Source organism: Cuculus canorus, chromosome 2 (genome assembly GCF_017976375.1).
Source record: "Cuculus canorus isolate bCucCan1 chromosome 2, bCucCan1.pri, whole genome shotgun sequence".
NCBI classification, from domain to species: domain Eukaryota; kingdom Metazoa; phylum Chordata; class Aves; order Cuculiformes; family Cuculidae; genus Cuculus; species Cuculus canorus.
This window is the reverse complement of record NC_071402.1, coordinates 106,532,761-106,552,662: the sequence shown is the minus strand read 5'-3', so window position 1 is coordinate 106,552,662 and position 19,902 is coordinate 106,532,761. Positions and strand designations below refer to the sequence as shown.

At 35.2% G+C, this 19,902-nt stretch overlaps 1 protein-coding gene across 8 annotated transcripts in view; it reads left to right on the top strand.

Moving 5' to 3' along the window:
• The window catches only part of SUGCT (succinyl-CoA:glutarate-CoA transferase), a 329,484-nt gene that overhangs the window by 48,475 nt on the left and 261,107 nt on the right, over positions 1-19,902 (top strand). For all 8 annotated transcript variants that reach the window (XR_008448763.1, XM_054059901.1, XM_054059902.1 and 5 more), the window contains exon 9: positions 12,110-12,205. Coding sequence is in view for 7 of the 8 variants with exons in the window: in XM_054059901.1 (XP_053915876.1) it covers positions 12,110-12,205 (96 nt within the window). In the remaining variant the exon portion in view is untranslated. The remainder of the gene's footprint in view (positions 1-12,109; positions 12,206-19,902) is intronic.

Here is a 19,902-nt window from a genome sequence, read left to right as displayed (position 1 = left end):
CTTCTGAAGTCTCTCACTGATGCTGCCAAAACAATAAGTAATCGAAAGTTTTAGAATTGTACTTTGTTAGATTCTTGTTGCAGTTGATTAATGGTGAGATCTAGAGGTCACACAGATACATCATGATAACTTTTCCTTCAGTGTAAGTTTCACTGGAGTGTAGTAATTTTTAATGAGAAAGAAAGAATAATTTTTAATACGTCTGAAACAAAGGTACTACTGAACTAACTGTCCTCCTATTAATAGTGTTACAACAGCAGAGATGTGTATGAAACTTTTGGCTTTTGTCAGTATTCCGTGCACTGAGCTAATACAAAAGCATGCTTGTACCTTTTGTACATCCCTTCATCTGAGCTGAGAATTGCGAAGCTGGTCTGTGCATTCATCTTCATTGAGCTGTATTGATGAGTGAATAAGTCAGAAAGGAAAAAAACCCCAGGGATTAAAGTACTTCAGTAATTGGAAATCCCTGAAAAGATGCTTGATTTATTTTATTTCAGTTCCTTAGCATGTCCATGTCCATCTAGGTCTGTGCTATCACTTCTCCGCATGCCTTAGAGAAATGCAAGAGGATTTTTTTTTGAGGGAGGGCGGGGAAGGAAGGGAAGATACTTTTTATGTTAATTTCCTGCACAGTTATGCTAATGACACAGAGCTTGAACTGAATTCAACTGCCAATGAAACAATCTGAAGATTTTTAGGGAAAGACCCCACTGACTGGCAAGTTTATTTAGTATTTAACTGGTCTGTGTAGAACCAAATGATAAGTGAAATCTTGTTCTCTAAAGAAATGTTACTTTTAGCATATCTTAAAAAAAAAATAGAAATCTTTCTTTCAAATTATGTATATCAAACATTTTTGACCTATAGCTTTTTAGTGACTTATTACTGCCAAAGAAGATTTCCCCTCCAATAAAGCAGGATTCTAGGACTTTATTGACAAGAGAGATATGACTGACCGCTAGGATGTGGTTTTGCAGTGAGCAACAACTTTCTGTATCTCTCATCTATAAACTTTTAACCCATGTCATACAATTCCTTTGAAATTTTTGACTTTTAGATGATTTACAGTTGTCAGCTCCAGACCTTTTAGCGTCAGCATCTAAATAGCGTCCTTTAGATGATGCTAGTAAATAAGAAGGAAGTGGGTTTTGGATTTGGTTCCAATTATGCAATTGTGCCTTTTCTTCTGTTGTGGCTTAAAAAAAAAAATCTCTTGGAAGTTTTAATATCCTTCCTGCATTTAATTACAACCAGGCTCCAACAAATACTGTAATAAGTTGGTTTCTGTTGGATTGAAAATCTGCAAGATGTATTTTACATTTAACATTTCGGTAATTTTGGAGTGTATTTTTTTCCCAGATTCAACAGGCAGGAGAGTGTGGTTAATATTGTTTGTATTATCTGATTGTTCATCAGATGCTTCTCTGCTTCTGATTACTATAGTTTAGTTTGTATTTGCCATAGCAAACTCTTAATCTTCTCAAAATTTTAAACTGACCCTAGCAAAACCTAGAAAATTGGTATAATTAATTTTCTATATTCCATTTATGTGCTTTAGTTTGGCAGTTAGTTTACGGAGACAATGGTGAGGCTTAGAAACTATTAGTTTTTGTTTCTGGATCACTTTTCCCCAAGATGATTGTGTTTAAGTCTTATGTATTTCAGGTGCTTTTAGTGCTGTTTATTCAGGACTTTTGTGACACGTCTTTTACCAATTATGAAGTGTAGGTGAAACTGGTTACAATTACATAATGCTTGTAGGATGTGTGTGGCAGGCATCACAGGACCCCTGAACAGTCAGTTGTCTGAGAAATAGCAATCTTGGAACTCAAATACTGTTCAGGTATCTTGACTGTATCTTGTTGCTTCTCTGCTTGGTGGCAGAGTTGAGAGTTTACTGAGTACAGAAAGAAAATATGCATTTTTAGACATCATCGCTGCTGGTGATTTTGGAGGCCGGCTAGTTTTCTTGTTTTAGGGATGGTTTGAATAAGCAGTTCTTTTTTGCAGGCTTATAAGATGTCGTCTTTGCAAAACTTTGTATTCTTAATCGCCCTCATGATAAGAAAGTGCATAGTTCTGATATGGAAAGATAATAAAATCTGAATTAATGTGAACATTTCTTTAAATATATACTGTGTATCAAACACTTCTCTTGGCTACTGTTCTTGATGATTTCCATTGAGGACATTAGTATAACTAAGAACAGAACTTATCCCTCGGGTTTCTAAGTAGCCAGAATTTTATTGAATAGACCAGAAGACCATGCTAGCGTTACAGTAATTCAATTTAATATTGGCCTTTGTGGAATGTGTGTTGTGATTTCTGATGATTGGATATGTTAAAAGTCAGTGGTAGATCATACTCCAACTGGATCTTCCATTTGTTTACTGGCTTTCTTTGCTCTGTAAACAGGGTACATACCAAGATTACAAAGAAATCCTTTAGCTGCTATCTGACAGTAAATTTTGTGCCTTTTTGTCTTTGCTACTATTGTTCTTGTACTAGTGAAACTAAACCCGAATGCGTTGCAGCTTCATTTTCTTGTGTTGAGCTACCTCTGTCATCAATTAGAGAAAGACTAGGAAGGACATAGAAAAAGTATGCCACTTTAATACACAGAAAAAATAAAAATGGCTCTCTGGAGGGAGAGAGTTTGAAGACAAAGAAATGTCTTTTAATGAGTTTATTATTCAGATGATTTTTTTAATAAGGGTGTAATTCTGGAAATGTAATCAAGATGTTTATTTTAGTTTCTTACCAGCAGATCATATTTCAGGATCATGGTGAGTATTAGGAGAAGGGAGGATAACATGGGTAGTTCAAAAGTAGGGAATGATTTAAACAACTATTTAATAATATAAACCATTATTGCAGAATAAGCACTTCTAATGTATCCCAAAAGCTCACCGCTCCTGCTAAGTTTGTGGAAGCCTACAGAAGTGATTTCTGTGAATTGGTTACATTTGGGTAGGGACTTTCAACATCTTATGTGCTATTTATTAATATAAACAGCAAGGTAAAGGGCTGTAACTTGATGGAAGAAGTTTCAATTTTATGTCATGGAAAATTTTAAGTTAGCAAAACAATAGATTTCTGTGTGCTGTTGAACCCCTGGAAATTTAATAAACTTTAACAAATATGTCATTTTTGGATATGCTGATGGAACATTAGCTAATGTTTTATCATTGCTTGGTTTGATCACCTCGGATAGCTCTGACTGGAATTTCTTTGTAGATTATAATGTATAAAGAAGGTAAAGTAAAGGATGATGCTGAAATGATTTTGGACTAGTGACTTCTTTTTTGGTCTGATGGAGTTCTGCTGCCATAACTCTGTTTCTCCATGTTTGCGTTATTCAGGAACTGTATTACTCTGGCTAATCAATTAAATTGCAAACTTTATTTAGAGTAGTGACATCTGATTAGGCTGGATAATTCATTAGGTATGTCTATTATGGTGAGAACTATAAAAAGAAAGTATTGAGACTCTGTTTTAGGACTTCAAAACCAGGTGTCCATTAAACTATCTAGAAGTCAGACTCCAGGTATTTGTAAAAAAGCTTTGCCTTCTTTGAAATGAATATTTTTAGTAGAAGTCTGTGATGAAAAAATTGTGTGAAGTTATTTTGTAACTTCATTCACACTTATTCTGTAATATGACATTTTGGTGGGAGTTTTTTGGTACTATTTAAATATTTTTGTGGATCTATTCCTTCTTCAGAGAATCATTTACAAATCTGTTGTCACTGTTCAAAACACATTATCAGACAGAAGTGCTATAGTTTGACTCCAGACTCATTGATAATACCAAGCCATTTATTTCTCAAATCAAGTGGAACTTTGGATCACGTTTCTCTGACTTCTATGCTGTTTAACAGTTAAGTAGATGAACTACATCTGCATTGTGGACAGCATTAAAGTGCTCAAAAAAAGCATTGTGGATGACTGAATGGTGGGTGTTCATTTAATTTCTGTGCCTCTGCAGTTTAATCTCATGTATTGTGAGAGAAACAACCTATTTCAAACGTTTCATTCAATTGCATGGCTTTGTTTTTGTGTCATCCCTGTAGTGCATTAGTGTGTAAGTATTGGATGGGCCGTGTCCAGAAATCTTTCAGTATTACAGCTAATGCCAGTGTTGTTCTACTGTGGTAATACTGTCAGGACCAAAGGAGATTTGGCTGTTATAGTAGTGGTGTAATATTTGCACATTTTTCACCCAACCAAGTCGCCATGGCTCATTTCCATATGTGCCTCCTATGTATCAAATAAAAAAACCCTAAAGATCTACCTGTTTGCACTGCTACAGCACAAACTGTTGAAATTGGGTTTTGTGGAGGGACAGTTCTCCACAGGCAAAATGAAAATGACATTGTCAGGAGGAGGCAATCATACTTAAGTTTCTTTTTTCTGTGCAAGTATTAATGCTGATAAATGTGGAGACAAAAAGATAAGTGCTGTAAATCATTAGGTGCATGCATATTTTTGTTGTAAGTGGTACTGTTTCTAATCATGAGATCAAAAATGAAAAGCTTCATTTGGAAGTCAGCAGCTTTGCATAGAAACACATCCTTATTACTTATTAAATAAAACAATAGAATTCTTTATGAAGTTTATACGGCATCTGAATTGGAGCCTCTGGATACTCACTTGTTATAAATGAAAAAGAAATTGCTATAGTTATTCTGATGCCTGTCCTCACAGGTAATTGATTTTTATATGAGCAGAATCTGTCTGGATTTTATTTATATGTTTTTGCTCTGTTTATTCTCAGCTATCAAATTTAGCCACTGTTTTTGAACTCAAAGTGTTCTGTATTTTCCAAGTATGCTTGCAGTTCTTTGAATGAATAGAAGCCACTCTAAGGACCTTATCTGTGCTACTTTCTAAACAATCAATGAAATACAAACAGACATCCTTATATAGAGTTAAATGACAGAGAAGTTGTACTTAATATTAAATGCATATCAGAAAGGCTGTAATTAAGGAATAATGTAAGAAAATGTGTTACAGCATTTAAAAAAACCTGTGTAAAATGTAGCAGAAGAAATTTGATTTTTGCCTGTATTTAGTAAAGATGTATGAAAATGCAGAGTTTAATGCATTTAACATTGAAGGGCTGTATATACATGCAAATACATTCCTCACAGAAGATGGAGACTTGCTGAAATGCTTGCTGAAGTGTCATTTATAATTAAGGTTGTTTCATATGTCTGTTATCAGAGTCTGGTTTTATTTTTTATAACTTTGCTTAAGTTTTAACTGTTTTGGCTGAATTTTCCATGTCATGGAATTGCCAAAAAGTGATTTGTTTTTCAAAGTTACTGTTAAAATGATTCATCTGTTTCCAGGACCATGTTATGGGAAAATACGTTGATGGGCTTCTTTTTTTTCCCTGCCTGAGAAACTCAGTGTCTTCATTCTTTGCAGTGGAAACTTGAAATTTTGCAGAAGAATCACGCTTGTTTCAGGGAAGTGTCTTTTGAAAGGAACTCAGGGTAGCAGAAGATGCAGTGTGTACAACTTGTGATGTGCATAAAGGCTGGTAGGGAATTTCTAGGAGATTTGGTGGAGTCGTGGGGCTGTGTATTCCCAAATAGGTTAAAAGCAAATATTTAATAAGTATGTGCTATTTAAATGAGACAGAAGTTTGATAGAAAAATAATATAGGACCATATGATATATAAAGCTTGTATATAAGTGCACCAAGATCTTGCATGGAGTGTATGGACTGATTTTGGAGTCCTTGGGGTTTCTTTTAATCTGAATATCTTTAGTACATTTTTTTAAAAAAACAATGGATTCCTTAGAGCTGTTCCTGTGTTATTATGAACCTGAAACAGGATTTTTTATATTATATTTTATAGTATTACGGTTTTTACACTTTCAAAAAAAGCTCATTAGTATATTATTTCCATTATGAAAATGTAATTTATTCTTCATTTTTAAATGTTGCTTTCTTCAACTGGAGCTCATCTAAAAGAAATATCTTCTTTTGCTCTTCCATGCTAGTGCTGTCTAGTGGATTAGTAGATTCTATGGTGAGGATTTTTGTTTCTGATCCTTAACCTAAAATTCATCTGAATGTGTGCAGGTTTTTTTGTTTTGTTTTGTACTTTTTAGTTTGAAGACTAAAGAAAACATTTGACATTTAGTTCCTCCTGAAGCAGTGTGCTAAGTCACATGTAGTAATGAAATTTCAAATCCTACATCTGTTAGTTGCATTAAATCTTTGATATTGTTAATACTAATTTAATCTTAATCAAGAGGTGGTCTGGTCTTTTATAAGCTTTAAATAGCTCACTAAAAATAATTTCTACATCATTTTTTTGTGTTCCATTTCACTGAACTCAGCAGTTCTCTGCTATGCAAATGCATTGAGTTTTTGAAGACGCTTCAGTTTCTCTGTGTTTATGTAATCTAAAATTTAATTTTTTTTATAAAGCGAAAGTTGCTTTCAGCCATCGTTTTCACACTGAAAAGGTATTTCCACAATTGTGTATGCTAAAGTCTGTTTTGCTGTCTTTAGCTTTCTTCCCCTCTGAGAATCTGTGTTCAAGACATTTTGTTCAAATACATTATCTTTGTTTTTCATCATTGCATTTATTTTTCATTGTTTCTAGTTCATTAAGCACCTCCTAGCTCACCATTTCTGTGACTGTGATTTGCTGTGTGCTGTCATCTGGATAAGGACTAATTGATCAAGTGGCTAACTTAAATCAGCAAGTCACACAAGCTGCCTGTAATTACTGGGACAGGGTTGGATACCTACTTCAGTGTCTGGCTGGAAGGCTCTAAACCACGCCCAAATATGAGGTCTGTTCTAAAACTGTAGTTATTTGTCATTAAAGATTCAATTTTATCTTTGTGCCTTTTGCTGATACTTCAACGCCAGGAGTTTTGTTTCATGAAGGGTGAATACATGATCACTTCCTCAAGGTTCACATTAGAAGAAACCAATGTTGCTGGGAAGGAAACACTTTTTATCAAGAACACAGTGTTCATAACGTGACCAAAGACATTTTCTAAAGGGGCTGTAGACAATGTACGCATTGGCTTATGTGATAGTAGTCTTGTTTATTTTTAGCTTTTGCAGACCTCTGAAGTAATTAATGGGATTTGCTGGTCTACAAAACAGTGGCTGAAAACTGCTCTAGTACTACTGGCTCTTCAAGGGGAGGGAAGAACTATGTGTTATGGGGCAACAGTTGTGAATTCAGGAGAATTCTGATTCAGGTCAGACCTGCTGCCTTGTGTGGATACAGGGACACCACTGATGAATTTTTAAAATCTTTCTTCTTTGTAGACTTGGCTTTGCTGTGTACTTGGGGATGGGGGTGTCTGCCTGGCCTAGAGCTGTATGGCACTCTTGAGTTGATTTTTTTTGTCTGCTGCAGAACTCTCAACACTAGGCTAGATGAGAGTTCCTTACGTGCCTGGACATAAGGTGATGTTTGTTGGCAGCTCCTGGAAAGGCTGTGGCTTTCTGCTGACCCCTCCAGAATGGGCTGCCTGGAACTGTGGCAGCTTTCTTGCCTCTGTGCAAGGCTGTGGTTCCTGCTGCCCAGTTCATTCTTGCAGGAATTTGTAGTACAGTTACCTGCCTCAAAACTGGTAGAACAACACTGCGTCTTGCTGTTCCATGTCTGAGCCAGTTCAGTCAATGATTAGGGCATAATGTAAAACCTACGTGCACTGTTCATAGTGGCAGTGAGGTGACTGCAGACCTTGTGGCTAAATGGACTTAGGCTTCAACTGCAAGAGTGGGATTTTCTTCTGAATAGAATAGGGTTTTCTTGGTTGGGTGGCTTCTGGTTTTGATGTTTATTTTTAGATGGAAAAAAACCCACTCAAGAAGCAAGAGTTGAGGGTTGCCCCATGCATGCGACAGTGCGTATGTATGGTGTATATTTATAGTGTATATATATATATACACACGGTGCATATATATAGCTTCAATACGAATACAGAAATGAGAAAGGTGATGGGGGTAACTGCAAAAGCAAAATTAATCAAACTTGACTGTTTATTTATTAGTGTCAAAATATTTATTGCAACATGGAAAGGGGAAAAGATGTAGAAGAGTTACAACAGTTATTAGGTAAATACCAGCATAGGATCAGTGATCTTTAAGAGAGCTTTGGTAGTGTATATTAAATGAGGATTGTGGTCTTATGTTCAAATTTTTCTCATGTAAAGATCTTTGTTCCACGTCCCCAGAAGTCTGGAAATGATGTAAGTGGAAGATTGGCCTTTGCACAATAAGAAGACACTGAAATTTTCCAGTATGACTTTTTCTACAATGCTCTAAATTAATATTTGGGTTATTAGTTCCCTAGTATTGTGTAAAATAAGTTATCTATGCTGCTGTAAAATGCCTGTGTCTCCAAGTTCCTAAAAGACAGTCTACATGCCCACTTTAAAAAAAAAAAGTAAACAAAGAATGAGGAAAGAATAAATTGACTTGGCTAAGAGTCAAAACCTTCTTAAGTTATGTGGTAGCAAAGCAGACACAAAATTGGAAGGAGAAGAAAGGAAAGAATATAATTAAAATGTTATTTTCTCCTCTTTCCAGTTACCTGTCCATTTTTTGTTATTCGTATATACTTGTTGAACTTGTGTGCAAATGATTGATTGACTCTGTAAAGTCATTGTAATAAATTATACTTGATGTGCTGTCTTGAAAAAAATCTTTTGAAAGTCTATCTCTTTTCTTTGTCTGCTCACCTTGTGGCTTTTAATATCTTGTTTCCCATCTGTCTGATTCCACTATAATCTGAGTATAAGTTTTCAGATCTTAATGCAGCTCTCTTTTTGTTCTAGTTTAAGTATGTATGTAACACAAATATGTGATTTGGCCATCAACAGTAATATGAAAAAAGAATGCTGAAGTGTGTGTTCTCTTTATTGATGTGAAATGAAGAAATGCTTATCTATGGATATTTGATAATACACACTTATAGTGCATGGATCTGTCTCTGCAAGCAAATGAATACAGAGATGTCTGCATCATCGTGTTATGTCTGCTTTAATGTTTCAAGTCCAAAGGTTATTTTTAAGGATTAGTTGTTAATTAAAGGAGGAAAGAAATGTGTCTATAAGGTTTCATGAAAGCAGTTTTAACTATAGATGTAAAAATACTTAACTGAATATGTAATACAGATGTACCCAAACTTCATTTTGAGAGATTGATTACTATAGATATATAGATTGAGTAGGTATTCCTACTGCAAGAAGTTTCTCTAGCAATGAGTCTTGAATTACAGTGGAATTTTAGAAATAAACTTATTTTGTTAAAAACATTTTTTCTAGGGAATATAATGCCTGTAGAAATGTTCAGTTGGGATATAATTTTTTATGCTTCTACTTCAGTAGTTTGCTTAACAGCTATAAGATATAGGTAGGTAAATTCTTTGTGTTCTTTATTAAGGACATAAAATCTATGCGCTGAAAGATTTTTTTGCATAGTACCTATTTAGTGCGGGTAAATCTTTGGAGAGAGCAAAGGGAGTGAACTAAGCCAAGAAGAGAGTAAAAGGAAAAAAACAGTAGTCCTGGGACTGTCTATGGCAATTTCATGGGACAGTCAAAATAGGATCATCTTTTATGTCTGCTGTGTTCAACAGAGAGTTATTATGAAAGGGGCAAAAGGCCACAAGGTTCACTCAGCTAAGTGTGTTTATACGTAAAACACAAAGCACTCAAGTATTTACTTTGGTGTGGTCAATATACGTTTATTTGGATGATGATACTGTACTACTATTGTTATTAATTCTTTTTGGCTGGCTGATTTGACTTGGAACAGAGTATCCAACTCAGAAAAGGAAGTCAAAGGGAACCAAATAAATCATGATTTATTGGAAAAAAAAAATTAAACCAATTTCATCAGCGTACATAGGCATATGCATTCAAGCCAGTGATAGATAAATTGACTGAAATGGACTTATTCTTCAGACTATGTATAATGTTGAACTGGGGCCTTGATATCTTCTTGAGAAAGCTGAAGCAATTTGCGACACTGTGTTAAAAAGATTTGAGACTCATAACTCTGTTTTTACAGCATAGAATGTAAACAAATAAATGGAATGAAATCTTGGCTCCATCATATTCAGTATAGATATTTTAGCATTTTTGTTTCACTAGGTTTTAATTCACTATACCCTTCCCGAGTTAAACTTGGTATAGAGTTTCCTTGCATAAGAGGGAAAAGTTAGATACATGTATCACAGAGGGCATTCTTTTTGTATTTAAAGATAAAAGCCCATTGTGGTGGATGCATCTCATCAGTCAGTGAAATTTGTGTGGAATACCACAACTGTGTGGTGTTACACACAAATAGAGAAGAATGTCTAAAAATCAATATTTCACAATCATTGCATAGCCATTTACTGTAGTAGAAAAAATATCACTATGGAATGATACCCCAAACTGAAAAATAACAGGAATGATGGGTCTAGGGTATGTGTTATTAATAAATAACACACTTCTGTGACTCCTTAAACTCTCTCTGTAATAACAGAATGTTTCATTGTATGGTGCTGAGGAAAGTTGCAAACCAGAAGAAAAAGTCCTTTCCATGTACTTCCCAGATCTATTTCCTTAACTGCTGAGATTTTCCTGGGGACTGCAGGACAGACTAGACATTGTTCAACATTTTAGCTGAATGAAGTGACACTAGGATCTAATAAGCTGCAGCTGAAATCCAACTACAAAGTGTTTTCCAACACTATTCAAGAATAAGGTATTGTAGTTGTAGTTAGTATATATGGATACAGTGTTTGGCCACTGTTAAATTCTAGTTTGCTGTATATTTTCATAGGTTTTCTGCAGGACTAAATAACTGTGTCCATGATTTACAGTTTTGCTTTAAACATGAGTGTCATGTCTTTTCGGCATCTATGAAGAAAGGAAGAGAAAATTAAATGACATTCCTTTTCTAGAAATTCTGATATAACTCACATATTGGAATGTGAATGGTGGACTCTGTTAATTACTGCATGTTTTGATGTAGATTGGACTGATTAGTAGGTGCAGAATAGCGGAAAAACTTGAATCATAGCAATTTCTTCAATCTAGGGGAGAAATATGAAGGAAATAACACTGCAAAAAATTGTCACATGGTCTATTGTTTAGGTAAGCGTTTGTACTGACTGGCACAAATAGTTAGTCTAAAGCAAATATATGGTATCTAGTGAATTAGTGATAACCTTGCATTCTAACTCTAATGGTTTATTGTGCTACTTGGCTTCAGCTATACTCACACACCGTATTCTTTCGAAGTGAAAATAAAGACTCTGCTATCAATTATAACAGAACAATGGATTTTCAGACGTTACTGCATCATGAATGTTCACTACTTTTTCCTATGATGTATTTGCACCTACAAAGTATATATTTATCCCCTCAAATTATGGTTACTAAATTATCATGCTCTATTTTTCACAAAATTAATCTTTTTTCTGTTTTGTGTGTCTGAATAATAACTTGATAAATCTATCCTTATCTTCCGATGGCAGATGATTTATCAAGGCCTACCACTTAATTAATATTACAGAGCATGTGGGGAGCTGAAGAATTCAGAAGTATTTTCTGTAGCTTGGGCATGTAAAATGAGAAGCATAGGAGAAAACAGAAAGATAATCTTATAACTGAGAAAAAGCCTTTGCAAGTTAAGCATAGGATTGAGGTTCAGGAAATGGCGAGTTTTATCCCACAAATCCATCATGCTTCCCACTAGACTTTGGACAAGACACTGATTTTTTTTCTTTGCTGTAGTTGACCATGCTGCAAAACATTTAGGGTAATACCGCTTTATCTCTGAGGGTAGATTAATGTTAGGTTTGTCTAGCATTACTAGTGTTGCAGGACACATTGTTTTTTTAGTTTATTGAGTTGTACTTTGCAAGCACTTCCGTGGTATAGATATAGTATAAATATTTTCATATGAAAAAAGTTTACCTAGTATGTAGTATATAAAGGATACTTTTGAGACATAAGTATTTTAACTTATGTATCTCAAGCACATCAAAATATACAGAAATCTCAGAGAAATTGTCAATGAAGTTTCATCTTTTCTGACTATTTTACTTTTTCTCTATTTCCAGGTTGCATGTCTCACTCATGTAGCAGCTAATTACCTTAACTGCAAAATCGAAGCAAAACGCTGGGGTACTGCTCATGGGAGTATTGTTCCATATCAGGTAAGCAGAAAGCATTGGGTTTTTTAGCTCTTGGAATTCATGATTTTGTGTATTATGAGACTGAGAACTGACTTGCTTTTCCCATGACCTGCTGTGGTCTGTAATGTGTCTCTGTCTAGGTAGGACAAGGGTCTGTTGTTCATTGTCTTTTCTGCATTTTGCATATTTCTTCATCAGCAGTAGATTAGTAACAGAACACTGAAATAGATCAAAAGTGTTTGCTGAAATTGGATCACTGTAAAGCTTGCATGATGACTTGATTGCTTTTCACCTGACAGAAAACCCTTTTTTTTTTTTTAAGGGTTATCTGACTTCCATAGCAGTTGTAAACTAAAATCTTTTGATCCTGAATTTTGGTGTTTTTATCTTGTGAGTCTACAAGAACAATTTAAATGACCACAATGATCTGGGAGTTCTACACATTTGTCGTTTGCCATTGATTTGACTACAAATTACTGTTGCTCAGTAAGGCAACAGGTTAATTAAAGTAATTAACCAGACCTCAGATCTCCACAGCCCAATTCATAGCCTGCTACATCTACTGAAGAGTTGAAATTCTTTAAAAGATGTTACCTTCATCATGTAAACAAGCACAGGAAAAAAAAAGTTTTATCTTACTTCTGGCTAGTATGGGAAACTTCCAGTAAACAAAGAAAATTTTGTTCTTATCTAGCTGATTGTTTCATGTCCTTCATAGATATCATACTAACTTATGGAAACTTGGGCATGTATTTAATTTAAAAAAATTTATTCTTCCTCTCACAGATTTTGGCGCTTCTCATCAAATAGTTGTTTGCAACTAGCTGAGCAAAACTTGGGTTTCTTAATTTCTGGCAAGAGTCCTTTAAATCCTGAGAGGGACAGTTCCTGAGGTTGTCTGTAGTTTGACCTGTGCCTAAACACCACTTAGTTTCTTTACCATCTCCTTTTTAGAGAAAGTGAGGGAAACGTGATGTATTGTCATCTTCTCAGTAGTGAAGATGATGGTGGTCCTAACATTAAGAGAGAAAATAACATTTGCTGCTTGTGACCACAGCAACTTTGAAGCAAAAAATCTTCTATCATTACACTGAACACTGTCAGTGTGTAGAGTTACAACCAGGCCTCCCATGTATAAAAACCAAAATTAGTTGGTTTTGAAGAGCTATGGCTATGGGAGCTTGGGGACTTTTTCCAGTACATAACAGTAATAGTCAACTGTCTTGCTATGGGTTAGCTAGAACAGATTGCAAATTATGTGATGGGGAGATGTTGCAGCTGTTTCTGCAATGATAGGTTTGGTCTTGCAGTATTCTCGTCTCAGGCGTCGTGCAGCACACGTATGGCTGTGCTATTCTTTGGTTAGCACAGCGTAGCAATATAACCATGTTTTCTAGGACCAACTCTGCATGACCCAATGTAACCAGGCATCCACTACACAAAGTAGTTGTATTCTGCTGCATTTCTGTGATGTGACCTTTTGGTGCAACCCTTTGGTATGTTGAAAGTACAAAGCAGATTTGAAATGTATCGAGTTTGTATAGGCAAAACCAAAAACCTGACTAACTGAAATATTTTGTCTTCATTGTACTGCGTTTGGCTGAATAAGTGAAACTTTTATCTGCTTTTGCCTTTTTTTTCCCCCAGTCAAAATGCGTTGCGTATCCTTTGTTTCTTTTTTACATAGATAGCTTTCTAGATATTCAAAACCCAAGGAGATAGTTTTAGCTATCTTCTGGTTTGATCTAGATTAGTCAATATTTAAATAACTTTTATTTTAAAAAAAATCCTGTCTAAAGTATTGTTTCTATATTTCTGTATGTTGTTTCTGTAGCATGTATTAGAAATATTACTTCAGCATTATAAACAATTTGAATCTGAATTTTCTTGTTCATAACCAGCAATTAGAGTGGATTTACTATGGGTGGAGTTGTGTGTGTGCTTATGGCTCATCTTTAACATTCCAACAGCTAGCATGGTTATAATTCTGATTGTAACCATAAGTATATTATGCTTTCTAGAGTTTCTTTTTCACTTTACTAACATAAGCTATACTTAGACTGCAAAGCTCTTCAGAAACTTGAATTAACCCTCACTATTGCGATCGTACTGCTTTTATAGTTGCTTCCATAGCTCATTTGTAATTTAGTTTAGAACAGAACTCTGAAATTTGAGTTTCATCCCTCATCATAGTTATTGAATATTCTCTTTTGCTTGCTAAACTAATGTGAATATCACAGTGCTAATTTATACAAATAAGTGGGGTAGCAAATTGTTGAACTGTTTTTTTTCTTGTATCATCAGCTTTACTTTGTTTTCATATGCTGTATTTTGAGTAGGTAGTACTTTTCACACAGGTAGTAAATTGCAACTTTGAAGCGATTCAGTGTTTTCTAAAAAGTGTCAGACTATGTTAAATCATCTTTTTGTGTGACAGCAGTCTGATCAGAGTTGTGCTACTTAGTGACCAAAATTTAATAAAAAATGTGTTGAAAGCATCTTAATTATGTACATGAATAGTACTTTTTTATTATAGTAAGTATTCTAGTGCTCAATTTAACACATTCAGTAGTGTGTACTGAATTCTATTGTAGCTTTTATTCCATTGAGCTTCAGTTGAATAATTTTGTTCAGAATCTCTTTGCAAATGATTCTATTTTTCGCTATTTACAAGGCCAAATTTAGCTTTGAGTATATGTCTGTAATTTGACTGAATGTCCTGTTGCTTCTTGACTGATAACCTACCAGCTTAATTTGTCCCTGAATGTGTTCTGTAGAATGATCTTTCTTGCTTTAACCTTGTATTTAAAAACTTAAAAATTGAGCATTACTGAGCTGCTGAGTTTTCTCTTTCTTGATGATACCAAGTTGTACAGCACCTTTGCAAATTATTTCTGGTCTAAGCAACAAACTCTTAAAAAAAGAGACCTAAAGTTCAGTGTGCAAGGACTTTAATACTCTTTTGAGGTTTCTCTCATTTGCTGATAATGTGCCGCCTTCATGGCATGATCTGAAATGTCAGAGTATTCAGTTCTGTGTGCTTATCATTAGAAACCAAAGGAAAGGATTTAAACTTCTTTTGAGCATACAGTGTCTTTCAGAGTTCCTGTAAAGCTGTCCATAAAGGTTTACCATAGATTTTCAATGGAAGTGAACTTCACAATGTGACAAGATTAGGAACTCTAGATTCTAATGAATTAAAAATCAGAAATCTGCTGATTCCTTCATGAGAAATTCTCTACTTTGAGCACATATCCTTGTTAATCAGAGCAATATAGTTTGAATAGGTCACTCTTGTGATAGTACAAGTGATGAGATCTCAACTTTCTTCATTTCAAGTGTAAATCAGATACCTTTAGTTCTAGGCTGTATCTTAAATGTAATTACTGCTATTTTTTTAAACAAGTTTCTATAACCAGACACCTTGTTTAACTACAGTTGCTCCATCATTATCCAGAGGAAATCAGTGGTTTAAAAGCATCCAGTCTACATAATTGAGCTGAAAATTAAAGTTGTATTACTGTCTTTTGTTTGGGATGATAAGGTCTTCCCTCATTGTTGTGGTTTCAGCAATGTCGCTGTCTTGCCTGTGCCACACATGAGATCTAGACATTCACTTTTTCATTTTCCAAGAGGCCCGTTCACAACGTGTATTCAGTCTCCTAAGAAAGTCTATTGTAATCTATGTGTTCGAAGGATGTTTCCTGTGACAGCTTATCACCCTGCCATCAGACACCTGGACATCTGGGCAGCACTTTCAGAGGCAAAATTTCAGCAAAAAGTGTAGGGATGTTTGGTCTCCGGCCATAATGATGCAAGTTCCTTTAAAAACTGAGAAAATTAGCTCTTACAGATATTCCCTTCCTCTCTTGAATATGATATTATTTCTGTTATACATTTGGTCCTAAAACTCACAGGGTCTTTCTTTTCAAGCCTGCTTCAGTATATTTTCAGAATATGCAAAGGGCACAACCTTTCTGCCCATTTTTATTTTAACCAATTATCTTTTCTGTTAACTGGCCTGTGCATTGTCATCACTCAGACCCATCGCTTGATTCTTTAGGCCTTGTTGTGCTAGCTGTAACATTTCCCTCATATGAGGAAACTGTGTGTCAAATCCCTTGCAGTGGGAGAAAACTGAAGTAAAGCTTACAAGGAACTGAAAGGTATGAGATAGTAGGAAGATGAGTGTAATCATAGATATAAATATCTCTGTATTATTTTTAGCATCTGTATTTCATACTTTTTCCTTGTGGAATTTCATCCTGTCCAAGATCCTTAAAAAGAAAATCCCACTCATGTCACTTGCATCTCATCGCAGAGAAATGCATTTCATAAAAAGGCACAGTGTGCACCAACTTTCCTAACTCGGCTCTGTAGAATGTCACAGAATTTTTCATTACTGGTTGGTTTGTTTCTGCCCCCCCACCCTGTGGAGTGGAGAGGAGAAATTTCAAATTGCTGATTCCACACAAGAATGGTGATGCGTGTTACTTTTTTTTCTGCCTTTATGTGGTTTTATTGGAATAATTCTGCAGTTAATTGGTCTTGGGATCAAAATCAACAAAGAATAGTATGTTGTTTGTTTATAAGTTTCATTTTGTGCATGAAACTCTTCTTAAATAAGTCTGAAATGGATGTTACGGAAGAAATCTTTCTGGTCTGTAATGTCTCAGTTTATGAGAAGATGGAACTTATGCACAGGAAAAAAAAATATGGATTTTTTTGAGAGGAGTTCTAGATTCAAGAAATGCAAGATGACCCATATTACTCTGTGAACCTTATCTACATGATACTCACATTAGACTATTTAGATTGCCTTGGGGGAGCCATTGTTCTCTATTATTGTTCTGAGCAATGAAATATCACTGCTGAAAGTATTGCCCATATGATATGAAAATTAATTGTATTCACAGATCAACTGAATAGAAACTTTGTGCTCTCAGGTGGCAAAGTGTGCTCTCACACCGAACAGTTCCAGTTTCCAAAGAACAGTCTGGCCATCCTCAACATGAATCTTGACTCCTATGATGAATACCTGACTCTTGGATATTTTAGTGACCTAGTGTATCTCACTAAACTACTTACCTGCAGGTTTGTTTCTTTAACTAGCTGCTTCCTTTCTATATTGTAAAAGGCATAGGAAAGAGAGAAGCCGTAAAGGCTTATGTCATCCTGGACTCTGGAAAACAAGGATATCATTTGCAGGACTTTTTCTGTCTTTCTCTCTTTTTGGACAAGTTTGTATTTGCAGATTTCCTTACTGGATCCTTCAGATGCATCTCACTGTGTTGTGGCTAGATTTAACTACTGACTGCACAAACATTTTGGTGTTATTGCAATTAGAAAGGGACATAGTGGCCACTCTGCTTGGTAAGAAGTGCTGGAGTAGGGATATTCTTTCCATGCCATCTTGGTTAATGAAAAGGTAGAAATCTGCTCATTCATGAAGAACAAATTCTAGTTATTCAAACCTAACAGCATTACATTGATACGTTTCTGTTGATCATCTTTCAAAGCATTGTCAAGCTTCTCTCCTGGGCAGAGCAGCTGTCTGAAATCTGAATCAGTAGGTTTGCCTTAGGCCATTTTAGATACGTGCTCAGTATGTTATGTGAAATGTCATTATGAGTTCATTCATATATTTATTCTATCCTGTCACAGAGACAGGTCTTTAAAGAAGCTTACCTTATATTCACAGCTTCTTACCTGTACACAGGAACTTTTCCAGATGGAAATGAAATGCATTTTTAAATGTAAAACCTGGGTTTTTTTTTCCTGAAGGAAATTCTCCTGCACCTTTCTATTTTAAGCATTACCTGCAAGATATTTTTTTATGTGTCTTATAGTTTGGATTTGCCAACCAGATAAAACTAATGGCAATTTTTGGTAAGGAATATTAGCTGGTAATTGAGATTATCTCATTTTTGATCTCCTGCTAGGAAATATGGGAGACTGTTTTGTGCCCATCATAAAACGTTCTTACACATATTTGAACTTATATATATATTTATGCTTATTTAAATTGGGTGCGCATTATGAGTCTGTCATTTGTCTTTGGTCACATGAGAAGACTTCTAATGAAACTAGGATCAGAAGACAGGTGTAGCGATGTTCAGGGTCATTTAGTGGACATATTTGTTTTGTATGTTTATGTTCATTGTTTCCTCCATACTCATCTATTGCTGGATTGAATGATCTAGTTTATATTGCTTACTTACAGCAACATGGTTAGCCTCCAAATGTGTTGCAGGTTACTGAACATGTCAAATTGTAATTCTTAGGAAGAGAATTATAGCGGAACCCTGATCAGTAGATTGCTCTTCAAATTGTAGCTATGGGCCTATAGAGGAGTTACTGACTGCAACTGGATCACTGCTTTCCTCTAATCTACTTATTGGATCCAGGGGAGAAGAATAAACTTTACTTTTCTGAAAATATGTTTCATACTTGTTTAACTATACAGTGCAGCCACAGTCAGAAAGAGAACTCAGAAATCTGTGTGCAGCAGTATTACCCAATGACTTCTAACACAGTCATCTTGCATATATAAATAGCTATTTGCATTGCAATTGTAGCTATAAACCCTAATAAAAGACTACAATCCCTTGTACAAGTTGTTGTACAAGCAGGACAAATCAGTTCTTTCTGGCCAGTCATGGGGAATGAAACTCAAAGGAGTTGCTTTAAATGACTGAAATGGGTAAGGACTTCAGCAGTATTCACAATATTTAAAGCTGAATTTTCTTAAGAATTTGAGGATCTGGTGATTTATGGTGAATCATAGTCACTCTTGGGGCACAGGAGAGATTAAGGCATGTCCGCATGGTGATACTAACTTTCTGAAGACAGAAAAAAAGAATAAACATAGGAAATTTCTTACCATAGTTTAATTGATGTTCAGGTGCTTGCTTTTACTGTATGAAACGGTGACAGTTTTGCTTGGAGAATGTTGATTGTTATGGAAGGGTATGTCCACTAGATGTCATTCGTGTAATCTAGTTTTTGTTGCAAAGTTTATTTCTAAGGAGCTATGTGGGATGGTAGATGAAAATTGTCAACATTATTAGCTGGTTTTGTATATGCAGTGCTTTTGACTTTACATTTGTGGCATGTTACCAAATAGTATCCTGATTTTCTTTCTGATGAGTTTGACATACCATTTAGTCTAGAACTTCTCTCTTTACATGTTTTTCCCTACAATTACGTTGTTGAATGAGTAAATCTGTTACATAAAACCACTCAGGTAAGCTTTAGGTAGTCTATAACTGTTCTTCAAGGAGAGCTGTGAGTATAGAGGTAACGACATTGTGCCCCAAAGGAAAGCAAAAGTATCCTATAAGTGGTATTATTCCACCTGAAATATGTTCTTTTCTAAGCTCTTTACACCTCAAAGGGCAATTCTTTGAAAAAAAATCATGTTTGATTAGGAAAGATGGCTCTAATTTCTAAAATTTACACAAGTGGATTTATATGCTTGCAGATTTTAGCCTTAGAACTGTGCTTAGAGTACTTGATTTAGGTCACTTTGTTAGTATCTGAGGCATTTCACATAGAATCACTTTAATCAAGCTCAAATTAAATACTATGCGCGTGGGCAAATTAAAGGTGCATCTGATCATTCAGTCAGGTAGATTAGTAGGACCTGTACAGATAATAGCAAAGAGTGCTTGTGCCTCTTGCCTCTTCTCCCCCCATCTTTGTAGTATGACGTGTGT